This window comes from Sorghum bicolor, chromosome 1, assembly GCF_000003195.3.
Source record: "Sorghum bicolor cultivar BTx623 chromosome 1, Sorghum_bicolor_NCBIv3, whole genome shotgun sequence".
NCBI lineage: Eukaryota > Viridiplantae > Streptophyta > Magnoliopsida > Poales > Poaceae > Sorghum > Sorghum bicolor.
This window is the reverse complement of record NC_012870.2, coordinates 19,626,732-19,641,549: the sequence shown is the minus strand read 5'-3', so window position 1 is coordinate 19,641,549 and position 14,818 is coordinate 19,626,732. Positions and strand designations below refer to the sequence as shown.

The following is a 14,818-nucleotide window of genomic DNA, read 5'->3' as shown; positions in this document are numbered from 1 at the left end:
TTTAGTATCTTTAGTGCTACCAGTACACTAAAATAATGACAAAGACAGATTCATTTGGCAAATAGGAAAAAAATGGAATGTTCTCAGCGTAGTCTTTATATAGAGAAATAATGAACTGTTCTGGAAGGCAAAGTTGCCTTTAAAAATTAAATTTTTTCTCTGGTACCTAAAAAGAGGTGTAATCGTAACAAAAGATAACTTATTAAAAATAAGATGGAAAGGAGATTCTAAGTGTAACCTGTGTGGATTGGATGAAAACATCCAGCACCTGTTCTTTGAGTGTCGTGTGGCTAGATTTATTTGGAACATGCTATTTATCACCTTTAACATTCAGCCTCCAAAGCCTACTTCTCACATGTTTGGATCTTGGATAAGGAGATTTGCTCCAGGGCTAAGAAAACAAATGATAGTGGGGATAGCGGCCTTTTGTTGGGTTTTATGGTTGAATAGAAACGATGCAGTGTTCCAAAACTTGTTTGCTAAATCTTACTTGCAGGTGATTTTCAGATGGACCTTTTGGATCCAACACTGGTCCTTGCTGTCTAAAGAGCAAGAGAGAAGAATGATCGAAGATGGCTGCAGACAGCTAGAAAGAGTGGCTCTACAACTCTTTGGCTCTTGGAAAAATCAGAAGAGGCTGGTGTGGTTTGCTTCCAGGTCTATGGCTGGTCTGTCCTTTTAGCTAATTGTTGGCTGCATAAGTTTCTAAGTCTGTACTTTGGTTGTTTCCAGATTTTTGTATCGGTTGCTCGTTGAGCTAAACTCTGACATATACCTCTCTTTGTTTCGGTCATGTAAGGCTTCAGGTTCTTTAGCTGGACATGGAGCTGAACTTTGGGCTGTGTCCCACTTTTATTTCGGTATTGTTAGGCTCCAGGTTCTTTAGCTGGACTACTCGCTTTGCGGGTGCTGGACTATGTCCCTTTCTTGTAAGATTTGGCTGCAATCACTTGTGGTTGTGAAGGTCGGAATGATTTGTTCCTTAACTAAAAAAATACTGTGTGCATGTGTTGAAATTTTTTTGTAACCGGACAGCCGGCTGCTCCACAAGCCTAAAAATAGAACGGCTTCCGCAGCGAGGGGCCGCGGCGCGGTCGCTGGCACAAACGCGCGAATCGGATCGCGGCCCCGGCTCTCCCATAGTCCCATTTCCTTCACCTCGTCCGCGAGCCTCGCTTCCGCGTCTCCACAACTTCCCAAATCCCACCAGGCCACGCCACCGGAGCTATCCCCCGATCGCGAGAGGAGGGTAGCGAGATCCAGAGGCTCGTCGCCGGCAGCCGGACGGTGCCGCAGTTCCAAGTCGACGCGAGGTACAGGTACACCTCCCCCCCTGTCGCGTCCATTCCTGCGTCGCATCGCAGCGGTGTCACCCCCTATCTACTGTTTTTAAGACGACAAATGCAATTTATCTCTACGGTAAAATTTTTTTTGGAGGAACTACACGTGTGAAGCGATATCAACGACGCATATGGCTGGGACCCATAAGAAGCGAATCGAACGATATATCACCTTTGATGAAGAATCTGAAAGGTACCGCAATCTCAGTTTGCACTAGAATTCTAGCGAGTACGTAGCTGTGCTAGGATTTCTAATTTTGTCATCGCTTCACTATTAACCTTTCTTTTCATTGAACGATATATCACCAGTCGACTATATATTATATTCTGGATCTTCTAACAGTGAGGATATATCGCTGGATGAGTTGGAGGAGGAGCTTGAAGAGCACAAGGACTATGATGTCAGTCAAGGGCATTTTGATACTCTTCTCATTCTCCAATTTATATGAACTATTGATCTGCATGCTGTTTGATATTGTTCCCATGTAAGCCAGATAAAACTGCATAGTTGGCATTTTGTTTTTTGAAAGGAGCAAAGTGAGCATTTTAACATATTGGAGGTTTACCATTCACACATTGAGGATGCATTTTGGGCTACCAAATGCCAAAATTCACACCTTCCATATGATGTTTGGCATTCCTCCAGCCCCAATATAGCTCACCCAAGTTCTTAGAACCTTAGGCTATATCTTTCCTCATAAGTCATACCAAAGCTCACATTACATGCTTCTCTCTGTTGTCTCCAGGTACTAGTAAGTCTTTTAACCAATGGTGAAAAACAGCGAGGCATGGCAACATTGGTTGAGGGCGACCTAGGCCATACTGAAGAAGCTCTTATTCAAGTATGAGTTATTACTGAAACCTGTAGCTGTGTCACTGCTAAAACCACAACAGAAATTGCAGCATATTTGTTTTTTAACATGTCTATGTAGATCGCTCACCTCTATTTTAACTAGCTACGCAGGCCTTGTTTAGATTTATTTTTTTTGAATTTTTACACTGTAGCACTTCGTTTTTATTTGACAAACATTGTTTAATCATAAAGTAACTATGATTAAAAGATTTACAGACAAACTATACAATTAATTTTTATTTTTATCTATATTTAATGCTTCAATAGAAATTGTGCAAAATTTGATGTGACAGGAAATCTTATTTTTTTTTTATTTTTGGATGAACTAAACAATTCCTAAATACAAGAAACTACTGCACCAAATACACGTGGATCTTGTAGAAGTCAAAAACAGACAGGGGTCAAGTCAAGTGGACCGTGTAGTGTTAACAAAATCCAGCAGACAGGGGTCAAGTGGTCAACACCAGTGTCTCACTCAGCTCACTGCAGTAGCAGTCTTCCCCCTAGATCCCGCCGACATTCTCCAACCCAATCGTGCCAGCGATGGGGAGGACGGGGGTGGCCTCCGCCTCCAGTGGTGGAGGAGCAGGATGGCCGTGCGGTGGTGGCCTCAACCTCGGCGTGAAGCTGAACGTGCTGCTGCTGCTGTCGGTGGTGGCCACCAACCTGGTGTCCCTGTACCACCTCTCCCTCCGCGCCGCGACCGTGCCGCCGCTCCTTCTCCAGCACCAGCAGCAGCAACGGGACGGCGACGAGGACCTGGTCCTCATCCGGCAGCTGGACGCCATCCGCGCGGGCGTATCGCAGCTGAACCACCTCCGCTCGTCGTCCCCTCCCCCGCCGCCTCCCCCGGCGGAGCTGGTCCTCTACTCCCGCCTCGCCCCCGTCGCGTCCGCCTGCTCCGCGCACCCGGACCTCCTCCACCGCTACATGTCCTACACCCCCTTCGCGCCCTGCCCCGACGACGCCCTCTCCCTCGCCGAGCCCCTCCTCCTCCGCGGATGCCATCCGCTGCCGCGCCGCAGGTGCTTCTCCCCGACCGCTTCCGCATCAGCATCCAAACTCCTCCCCACCGACCCCTTCTCCCCGCTTCCCGACGCCGCCGTCCGATGGCCCAAGGAGGGCAAGTGCAAATCCTTCTCCTGCCTGCCGCCGTCGCTGGGCTTCGACGTGGCGCGCACGGAGGCCGCACGGTTCCTCCGCGCGAGGGGGCCCTTGGACCTGACGGCGCCGCAGCTGCTGCGGTTGGCCTCGCTCAGCCGGGCGGGGCCCATCCGGCTCGGGCTCGACATTGGCGGCGGCACGGGCACGCTGGCGGCGCGGCTCAAGAAGCTCGCCAACGCCACGGTGCTCACGACCACAATGAACCTGGGCGCGCCCTACTCGGAAGCGACGGCGGCGCGCGGGGTGGTGCCGCTGCATGTGCCGCTGCAGCAGCGGTTCCCGGTAGCGGACGGGACCATGGACGTGGTGCGTGCGGGGCACGCCGTGAACCGTTGGATCCCGGAGGCAGCGCTGGAGTTCCTGTGGTACGACGCGGACCGTGTGCTGCGCCCCGGCGGGCTGCTCTGGGTGGACCACTTTTGGTGCCGGAGGAGTGACCTGGAGGGTGTCTACGCCACCATGCTGCGGAGGCTCGGCTACAAGACCATCAAGTGGGTCGCCGCCGACAAGAGCGTCGCCGGAGGCGGCAACAGTGGCAAGGACGAGGTCTACCTCACCGCGCTGCTGCAGAAGCCCTTCAGTTAGGCAGTGAACACCGTGTATTGGGGGGAAATCATGGCATGGGAATTCATCATCAACCGAGTATCTTCTTCGCTGAAGACTGAAGCAATGCAGTGCAATCTGCAATGGTTCCAGAACTTGCAGCAATCAGCTTGTATTATACTACGTGTACAATTTCTGCTGCAATGTGTGCAGCAGTGCAAGCAGTAGAACTGATGTGCAAGCTAAACCTTCACATTTTGGCAAAATTCAAAATTAGCAACCAATTCTACTGCTTCCAATCGCATATTCTGACACCCATTTTTTAATGTCAAAATCAATATCTAATTTGGTGCCTTATAATCTATAACTTTGTGTTGTAACTTATTTACAGGCGTTTATTCAATAGCTGCATCATATGACTTATGGAACAGATCTGTATATTTTTCGTAGCCAGCGATGTTGTGTCCTATATTTTATCAACCAAATAAACATGCTCTGCTATTCTGCATATTTTTTATTTATGCATTTTGAATTTTTATGTGGAAATATTGCATCTAAACACATGGGTCTTAGAGAATGTTTGTTTATGTCCTCAGGATTATATTGAAGATAATGACAGCCTTGTTCTGTTGCATGATCAGATTCATGACTGTGACATTATTTTGTCACAAATAGGATCAATTCTTAGTGGATTCCAGGTATATACTCAACCAGTATATGCATACCTTTTTTTTTGGCATTTCCATGTTTTAGGTCGAATTCCTTTGATTGATGTAGCTAAATAGATCGTAGGTCTGTTGTTCTGCACAAACGCAAAACAACTGCTGGAATGGTGGTGCAGTTCGTTAATGTGGATATACAAAACATGGGAGTGTTTTTATTTGTAGTTCACAGTAGTTTTTTTTTTATCTTCTTCAAAGATCATGTGGTTACCAGTTTGTGTTTACCTATGAAACTTGATGCTACTTTTATGTTCTCTTAAATTGGGCTTTCAGTCTCTCTTGGCATGATAAATTGGTTGGCTGCGTTACATGGTCATACAGGAGGCACATATTATTCATATGTAATCTCCTTAGCTTTGTTGTAATATTATGGTTCCATGGAATTTGTCCCAGAATATGACAAATCACTAACCCAGGTGTCACCTTTTTTTTCATACATTCTATAGATCAAACTACTACTTTATTTACCAAGAGATAAAATGGTCCTGTCAAGTGTTCCTTTTTATTAAAAGGAAATCCATTACTAATTGATTTCATCGATTATAGTGTCGCTTTACAAGTTCACGATGGTTTATTTACTTTGTACTAAATTCGCACAAAGATGTTCTATAGCAGCTTTTGCTCAAATTAGCTTTTGATTATAATCGAATCACTGAAAATTACTTTAATGATTCACTTGGCAGGTCCATATAGGTTTGATAAGCTCAGAAATTAGAAGCCTTCAGGAGAAATCCTGGGATATAAGCTTGAAACTGAGGAACCGCAAGGTCAGGGCAAGCATGCATAGCACATACCATATGTTGACATCAATGGTTTCCTGTATTTTCACAAATTAGCTTACAAGTAACATTAGTTTTCACAGCAATTTGATTGATCCTTCCACTAATATCTTGCAAGTGTAACATACAGTGTGCAGTACACATGCATTTGAGCCTTTATTATCATTAAATGTGCTGACATGAAATCTTAAACATGCCCAGTTTGTTGAGACAAAGCTTGCTGGGTTTGTTGAAGAGATAGTTGCTCCTCCTAGTTTGGTAAATATTCTTGTTAACGGAGAGGTAACTGTCCTAAAAAGGCTCAGATATTTGATGCTATGGTTTTGCATTTTGATTGTTTTCTTCCTGTTTTATCTTGTACACTGCAAGTTGTCAGTTTTCAGGAACAATGACTTGCTGTTCTTTTTTTTTCCCCCATATAGTTCATATGAGTTGCTATTCCAGTTTCTTTTGTTAGGTAAATGATGGTTATGCCAGAAGTCTGGAGATCCTTAGCAGAAAGTTGAAATTCGTTCAAGATGATCCGTTGATTAATGCATCACAAGCTCTGAATGATATTAAGCAAGAATTGGAAAGGCTTCGACAAAAGGCACTATCCAAGGTTACATCATATGGGTTATTCACTGTTTCTGGTTCTGATGGACGATATGTTTGTTCCCTCTAAATTTCTTGTTATGTTAGTTCGGTAGTTAATATGTGGATCTGGAGTGATGTTTCAAGCCCATCTTTCGCTGCATTTGCCATTTCAGATTTCCAGCCATATTATGGAGATATTCTTTGCTATGAGAAAACCTGGGACTAATATACAGATATTGCAACAAAATTTGCTTCAGAAGCATAGGTATATGCTGTGCAAAACTAATTTCATACATGAAGTAAAATTTTCTCTCCTTACAATAATTATCTTCTAAGGTGTTAACTTCTAACGCGCAGTTCATGGGGAAAATGTTATTCACACTCTTGCCATCTTTTGATTTACTGTGTCTGCTGCACATGATAGTTTGATGCATGACTCTTCTTTGTTCATCGTCCTTTTGTTTTGCTCATGTCACCTACCCCGTTTTCCCTACAAAAAATTATACTGCCATGCACCAAACATTTAGTGCATTTGTTGGAGTTAGTTTCATGCTCAGCTCAGTAATGCTTCAAATTTAAACTATATGGGCAGTGAAGAAACTATTTCAGTTTATTATTATATTTATTGTTATTTTGGGGGATTGGGAGAACAATTTGACTAGTGAATTCCGAATTTAGGATATGAAAAAGTGTTGTTTCTGTTCTGATTGTATCTAATACACATCGTACACCATATTTGTTAGCCATATGTTGCATTAATGGATAATTGGATCAAAATAGCATGCTTGCTTTCTTTATTTGTGTTGAGATTCATTCCCCTGTCGCAAATGCAATAAAATGCATACCACTTTATATTAATTTGCTGCATGAAATAATTATAGCTTACATGGTTTCTTAGGTATCTCGTTCTGTTTCTTAAAGAGCATGGTTCCGAGACGTATGGTGATTTGTGTGCATCATATGTTGATACAATGAATAAGGTAAATCTGTATGATGTTCTAGTTAGTTTCTCCTTGACTAAATCTGTATGATCTGTTGGAATCTGAACAGGGTTTCCAAGTGTGCGTGGAGGTATAAGCCTCAGTGTCTGAAAGTGATCTAACTAGATGGAGGAAGGATGAGACTTTGCTTTTGATGCTCGATCTTTTAAGTTTTGGTGATTCCATTGACTATACAAAAAATGACTACTTTGGGCATTAGTTTGCATAATGAAAACTGCATTTTGTCTGTTTTCACAATTCTCTAAGACTCAGGCAGTATGAGTTATGATTCCTTTATCTGGCATCAAGCTCTAGCCATCCTTCCACATAGTGGCCTTCAGCTGTTGCACCTTTGTTTGTCCTATGGTATTGATGGAGCAATGGAGTTGTCATTTCTGGATAACTGAAGCACATTGTTACCTACGAGTAACCTACTAATATGTTTTTACCAACATCCGAATTGGGTGTCATCCAACCTACTAATATGTCATTGTGCAGCCAGTAGTGTACATGCTACCCATTAGTGATTTGGTTCTCAAATTGTAGGTCTCCATGAATTTTCTATTCATGAGGAAAGCTTATGAATTTGGAATATGACAGAGTACTGCTTCTTTTAGTAAGGAAAAATTGCCTGTGCATCTGCTTTTGTGGTGCCCATAGTCATAGTGTCATAATGACCTTCCACTCTTTTTTTTTTAAAGTAATTCTACTGGATAGTTATGTTCCTGGTGATCTTGGTTTAATTTGTTCTCACCTTCCCTTTTGCAAACAGGTGCTGAGTACATACTTTCATGTGTATGTAGAAGCATTGGAGAGGTTGAAGCTAAATATTGGTGTAATCAGTGATTTTAGTGGACATGATACCAGTATCATTGATATTATAATAAGAGGAAGAGAGCATCTGAGAAATCATGGTTTCATGTTTTCATTAGGTGAACGTGCAAATATTCTGAAGGTACTTGATTGAACACATCAAAGAAGTTGCTTTACTCTGTAAACATTCTTTTCCTGTTCAGAGCAACATGGAAGCATTGACTTCAAATGCAAAATGTTGCATTTTTTCCTCTCGATCTGCAGAAGAGCTGCAAATATCATATTTAGAAGAAGAAATGCGATAAGAACCCATACATACAAGGCACACCCACTCACACCGTTATGTCCAAATTAAACAGACTAGCCCTTGACACACAAAGTAGGTGACGTCGACCCAAAATTAACTCTCATTCAACCCCTGGGCAAGGAGGCTATTGATACCTCATGCCCCTGCCAAGCTTCAATAGAGAAGCTCCTCAATAGCGAGCAACAGAGCTCTAGCTAGGTTTGGAGATTCAGCAATGTTGCATGTTTTTTGGACCCTAGCCCTCCAAGGTGCAACATTCAGCAAATGGTGCTTTAGTAAGTATTGTTCTATTTAATAATCCCGTTTACCTTACTTTTCAGGAGATTCATCAACCTGGCTTGGTTCCGCATATATCTCAAGGCAACTCTCGTAAATACCCATATGAAGTTATTTTCAGGAGCCTTCAGAAGCTTCTGATGGACACTGCAAGCTCTGAGTATCTATCAATTTGGTCTACAATCAAGTAATAATATAAGTGAGTATGCTAACATTACCAACAGTTTCTATTTTACTTTTCAGGTATCTTTTCCTAGAATCATTCTTTGGAGAAGAGTCACTGTTTTATCAAGTTTTCGAAGGTACGTTCTTTTGTTGTTTTATGATTCGTTTGTCTTCTCTCCACTGTCTTCAGGGACACTCTTTATTTTGTTAGGGAAAAGATTTGATGTCACTGTGCCAACATCTACTACGCATCATTTACCTTTCAAAAGAATAGATTGGACAACTACAACCATTGTCGTGGCTGTAGATCGAGTGAAACATTAACAGGTCAAGCAAATGGAGTGAATCTGACTGGGATTAAGCAATGTGATTTAAAATTTGTTATGGGTCTGGTTATACCAAGGGCATTGCGGGATTAATTGGGATCTTGTCATAAGCATATTTCCACTCTGTTTTTGGCCAAAAAACTGAGATAATATGCCCTATTGAGTTGCATGCACCAGCTAGTTCAATCCAAAAGCTTAAGCTGATGGGGAGAGGTGGGCAATTCGCTTATACTCCAACACTCCCCCTCATGTTGAGGCTCAGGTCTCAGGCGTGGAATAGGAGCGGGCAACAATTATTTTATTTAATTGTGCCTAGTAGGATTCGAACTCGTGACCTCTGGCTTTGCTGATGGGGAGGTGGAAATTCACTTATACTCCAGCTTCGCCTCGAGAGGACTTGAACCTGGGTGAAAGGGGAATCCTCGCAGTGGCAAAAATCATGATGGTCCTCAAAGTATCATCTATGATGCAGCATCAGCTTCAAATGTTGTGACAAAATCTCATATTCTCACCATCACTTTCAGGACCTTTTGCTGTTATTGGTCAACATTTGGATATCACTCTTGCAAATTGTCATGATGCTGTATGCCTCATGCTCATAATCTGCATAACTAGGAAGCACCAGGTAGGAATGTATAAATACAATGTATTAATTGTGTAACCAACAAAAGAAAATGTGTTATTGCTGATAGCACATACTGTAATTGCACCAAGTTAATTTCTTAAACCATAAGATTATGGATCATTTGCTAAACTATTTTTCTTTCTAATATAGCACATTTTGCTTGTTAGTTAACCACATACTGTTCCTTTTTTGTTTCAGTTGGTTATGTGTGACAGACGGCTTCCTTGTCTTGATAACTATTTTGATAAGGTTTGTAAGGAGCCACAATTTTGTATGAGTGACAAATCAATCAGCTGTCAACTTCCACTTGTTCTGTTTTTTAGTTTCTTATATCTTGATCATGACCCTCTCGTATCTGCTTTAGGCTCTGATGTATCTCTGGCCACGTTTCAAGGTAGTGTTTGACATGTATCTTCAAAGCTTATATCAGTGTGATGCTCAAACAATATGGATAGATGGTACCCGTCCACACCATATTGCAAGGTGCTATGTGGAGTTCACAGCATCCCTTGTTCAGCTTAATGCTGAATGTGGAGATGGTCAGGTTTGTTTAATTACATAATGCCACTGCCTTTTTTAGTATTGCAAGCAGCTGTATATATACTAAGCTCATATTGATAAAAACATTGTTTTTAAATTGTTACTTAAATAGTTCCTTGATGAGTTGATGACCTACTTACATATATCTCACTTCTGAAGTTGTTCACTTGGTCATCGTTATGCAAGTAAATTGTCTGTCTGCTCTCGTTCAATTTCAAATAGGACTGGTACACAGGTTTCTATAAAAAACATTCATAAAAGTGGACTACAACTGGAAATCTTTATTCAGGAATAGGCAATTATAGTACCTCTTATGCTACTCAATAAAATCAGATTTGTATGGTGGAAATTTGGTCAAAATACAAGCTGGGCTGTTGGAATATACCACCCAATGTGCTATTTTCCAATTTGTACCAAGCGCGTTGGGAAGGAAGGCCTACGAGGAGCTCTTCGAGGCTGGGTCGAACACGTCCAATGTCAAAGCACTGCACGCGTTCTTCCCGGATGAAAACGGGTCGCACAGGCAGCAGCGGAGACACAAGGCCACTTCTTAAGCGGCATTGCTGCCCATATCTCGGTTGTCTACCTTTTGTGTATATCAAAACTTGAATCTATGTGCTAGGATGATCTAGCCTCCAGCTGTATTCCTATAGACCTCCTAGGATGCTAGCCAGTAGTGTGTTGTTGTTTGTATGGTTAAACTCTTCTACCTTAGTTACAATGATGCACAAATATTTTGCGTATTCGAGAAAAAAAACTAATCAGCGATTCACAAAAATGCAAGAAAAAGTAAAAGTTATAGCTAAGAAAATCTCGCCTTTTTTCATAAGAAAACACCAGGATTTTTTGGAAGTTTAGGAAGGGACCAGCCATTTCATCTGAATTCAAATTGAAAATGTTCAGAGGAAAATATATGACTTGGCTGCACATGGGCTTGAGCCTTGGCTGCACCTTGGATCCTGGACTTTGTGGAATCATCACATCAGGTGTGTATTTGATGGTTTGTCTCCTAATCTAGTGATAGCGTTTACACTAGGTAGTGAGAATTTGGAGTTTAGCCAGGGTTAGAGGCATTTCATTCCTCCTTCCCCTTGTGCCTTTGCTGAGTTGAGTTATTTTAGGTTATAAAGGTCGAGGTCATTTTTACCATGGGTAAAGGTGCTCTTGTTGTATGTAGCATTGTAGCACTCTAGTGTAGTAGTGTGTGTGTGTGTGAGTCTGCGTGGGGTTTTAAGGAGTGATTTTCCTATTCTTAATATAATGATACACAACTCTCCTTCGTGTTTGAGAAAAAAATGCATTCACAATTGAGAAAACCATTGTCTGGCCACTGTTTCACAACGCTCATCTGCTAGCTATCTTCAATATACCTCTCTTTAGTACCAAAATCAGAATATAAAATAGAGTAGTTCCCTCAAAAAAATATAAAATAGAGTTTCTGATCTTTCCCAAGAAAAATGTGGGGCAGGGACAAGAAATTCCAGTTCCAGATTCATTCCAAATTGTGATATTGTTCCATCGTTCAGCTTTTGGTTCCATGAATGCTCTAATTAGGTTGCTAACTTATATGATAGTATGATTCATGATTTATGCAGCTTGATATGAACTTGGAACGCTTGCAGTCAGCTATTGATGTCCTACTTATTAGGCTTTCCCAAACTTTTACAACTACCAAGCTGCAGCACCTTTTCCTTTTGAATAATTATGACATGGCCATCTCTGTCCTGAAGGTCTGTTTCCTGCTTCAATTTATAGTTTCTCACCTTATACTCATTACAATTCTTTTGAAAGTTTATTGTAGCTTTTCTTTTCTCAGGAAGCTGGCGATGAAGCCAAAAAACTGCAAAGACATTTTGAAGAGAAGTTAGAAACCAACATGATGGCTTTTGTGGTAAAGCAATCCTCTCATGTCTTCAGTATCCGCTATGTACTATTATTGAGCCATAAACTAACAGGCTGGTTGCAGCTTGTGGGTTGTGCTTGGTTTGCTTCTAGTGGGATCTTGTATTTTTTATTAAACTTATGCTAGGTTGAAACCGATCTCCACTACGACAATGAATAGGGCACTAAGGATAAGTTTTAGACCACAAATGGGTGATTTTGACCCTTTACAATATTTCTGATATGTTGACACAATACATAAAGTGATAACTATAAAAATATTTGGTATAGAAAACTAAGTATCTTTAGTCACATTGTTCATTGTTGGTAACTGGTGGATCACTGCCCATTTATTAAACTTTGGGAATGAGTAAAGATATGCACATTACACTTTGAAATATAATTTCTTAAATCTTAATTATTCTAATTTTTTTGGATAATATTCCATATGGCGAATGAAAATGAGAACATTGAGATATGATTACAAGATAATATTTACAACCATTTATTTGGATTTACCAGTGTTGTGAGTTTCTTTCAAGCTCTTCTACATTATCCTTTTTTTTCCCTTTTAACCTTCTGCATGTTCAAGGAAAAAAGTCTTCTAATCAAACCAAATGCCCGGGAATCAAACCCAGGTGTCAGAGAGGTTAAATAGCCTCCCCACCACAAGAACACTGACCTGTTGCTAGTTTACTATCAAGATAAACTTACATATTATAGGCTCCTTTTTATGAACTGAAATTATTTCATTGTATCTTTTCAAACAAAGTTTTTCATGTCATCTTTGTTGGAGTACAGGATGATTTGCTCATGGAACATTTTAGTGACTTACTTCGGTTTGTGAGGAGTCATGTTTGTAAGTTGCAGAAAACTTCATGCCAGTTGATGTGAATGCTATCACCCTTGGGACTATGCAAAAAATGATCATTCTTATCCTCTTTTTAGCGGAAGACCTGGTATCTTACACCGAGGACACCAATATTGCTGATGTTGAACCAGTTGTGAAAAACTTTGCCATGAAGTGGAGAACTGCTCTAGAGATCATGCACAATGAAGTCATAACTTCTTGTAGTAACCTTTTGTCTGGGATGGCGATTCTAAAAGCGGCAATGACTCAGTTGCTTAATGACTATAACAGGCTCTCAGAATGTGTGAAAAAAATCTCAGGGGTTTCGACTTTGAACAGACATATGGTTTCCATCACCTCTATTTCATATGAAATCAGGAAATACTCAAGAACACTCTAGTTGCTTATCATGGCGTCCAAGAGTTTCCAGAGAAAACATCATCATCGAGACTATTTTAAACCTTCCAACCTGACAAGTGCCAGTTGTCATTTTTAGTTTGATTTTAAAAGTAGGTACTGTAAATGGGACAGTTAGAACATCTTTTACTTTATGTTTGTTACTGTTATTGCTATTTTTTATGTGCTATATAGACTATGTTCGTTTTGTTTGGAACGGGCCGTTCCGGGGCGTTGTTCTGGGTGGAACTGAGACGCCAGTATTCAAAACTGGAGTATATGGCCAGGAACGAAACCTGGTGCAGCGACTGCCGAACGAGCCGTTGTTGTTGTTTGTCAATCAGACTAGTCGGCAATAGTAACAGTAACCTACTCATGGTTTCATCCTGGAAAGTTACTATAGTTTCCTGATGACCTATTATTTTCCAAAGTTTATTGAATCACCCGAAGCTGGGTACTATTGATCTGCTGTAATATTGGTGGGGGGTGGGGGGGGGGGGGGGGGGCCTGCATTTGCAAAATCTTGCAAGTATTCCAAATTCGTTTGGTATTGATTGAATGCAAAGCAACTAAGATTTTGAAGATTCCCCTTGTCTATGATCAAGCCGTAATAAGATGAGATAATGCTACTCTCTTTTTTTTTTCTTTGATGCTGGCATGTACAAGATGGCTATATATTGTCCTGTCAGAAAGGCTATATTAACTCAAGTACTCCCTCCGTCCCAAAAAGAGTGTCGTTTTAGAATTTCAGACATCTTATTTGACTATTTGTCTTATTCAAAAATTTTACATAAATATTATATATTTTGCTAAGACTTATTTTATTATTAGAGATATTTTGCTCATGATTAATTTATTTTGTAATTTATATAAATTTTTTGAATAAGACGAACGGTCAAACACGATGTCTTAAAGTAAAAAACGTCAATCTTTTTGGGACGGATGGGACTGAGGGAGTACCTAAGAAAGATGGCAAACCAACAACGTTGTAGTTGTAGCCGTGTCCTTTTCTTGCTACACTGCATGGCAGCCACCGGCCACTTCTGAGAGTTGTGATCGCTGCTGTCCTCTTCAGTCTGCATTCTGCACGGGAAAAACCAGTCGACCGTCATGCAAGCGGTAATGGAAACCAATCCATCACGTCTCCGTCTTTCGATCAATCTTATCCGTTTGGCCTTTGCAAATCCTCCAAGATACCTCTAGATCAATGGTCAGGCTCGATTGTTGTACGGTCATATATCCGTATGAGATATTTATATTATCACGGATTCACGGTGCCTTGTTAGTTGGTTGTAACTATAGCAATTAATGTCTAATTATAGACTAATTAGACTTCAAAAAAATTATATGGCAAAATACATGTAACGTGTAATTAGTTATTTTTAATCTATATTTAATGCTCTACATACATATCCAGATATTCAATGTGACAAGATAAAATTTTTGGGTGGAAACTGGAAACCAAACAAGGCCAATGAATAAATATGTCAACAGTTGTGATCGATCTCCTGAATCTGAAGCTCACCGGTCACCACTAGCATCAAGGCTAGACAAATCACAAGGTGCGGTGCACACGGATCCTGTGGTGTCAGGCTACCTGTTTTCGGTTGCCGACTCGACCTGTCTTTGATCGTGTAAGAGCAGGTATAATAATAGGTTTATAGCCAAGCTAATGATGATGT

General features: G+C 41.0%; 2 protein-coding genes across 4 annotated transcripts; both read left to right on the top strand.

Annotated features, from left to right (window-relative positions):
* LOC8067386 (vacuolar protein sorting-associated protein 52 A) lies at positions 1,126–13,353 on the top strand. Of its 3 annotated transcripts, XM_021450850.1 has the most exons (20): positions 1,126–1,319; positions 1,438–1,533; positions 1,684–1,741; positions 2,087–2,182; positions 4,497–4,598; positions 5,306–5,389; positions 5,603–5,683; positions 5,859–6,002; positions 6,151–6,242; positions 6,876–6,957; positions 7,730–7,912; positions 8,398–8,513; positions 8,597–8,655; positions 9,369–9,469; positions 9,668–9,718; positions 9,834–10,013; positions 11,605–11,739; positions 11,826–11,900; positions 12,692–12,749; positions 12,839–13,353. In XM_021450850.1, the coding sequence occupies exons 2-20, from the start codon at positions 1,472–1,474 to the stop codon at positions 13,138–13,140; spliced, it is 2,061 nt and encodes a 686-aa protein (XP_021306525.1). In that variant the 5' UTR covers positions 1,126–1,319; positions 1,438–1,471; the 3' UTR covers positions 13,141–13,353. The 3 variants fall into 3 exon arrangements, with proteins under 3 accessions (XP_021306525.1, XP_021306526.1, XP_021306524.1); XM_021450849.1 differs by lacking the exon at positions 1,126–1,319 and having other exon boundaries at positions 1,350–1,533; XM_021450851.1 differs by lacking the exons at positions 1,126–1,319; positions 11,605–11,739; positions 11,826–11,900; positions 12,692–12,749; positions 12,839–13,353 and adding an exon at positions 10,343–10,766 and having other exon boundaries at positions 1,340–1,533.
* On the top strand, positions 2,627–4,216 carry LOC110431640. Its single transcript, XM_021450853.1, has one exon. It carries the CDS (start codon positions 2,737–2,739, stop codon positions 3,940–3,942), a length of 1,206 nt encoding a protein of 401 aa, XP_021306528.1. The 5' UTR covers positions 2,627–2,736; the 3' UTR covers positions 3,943–4,216.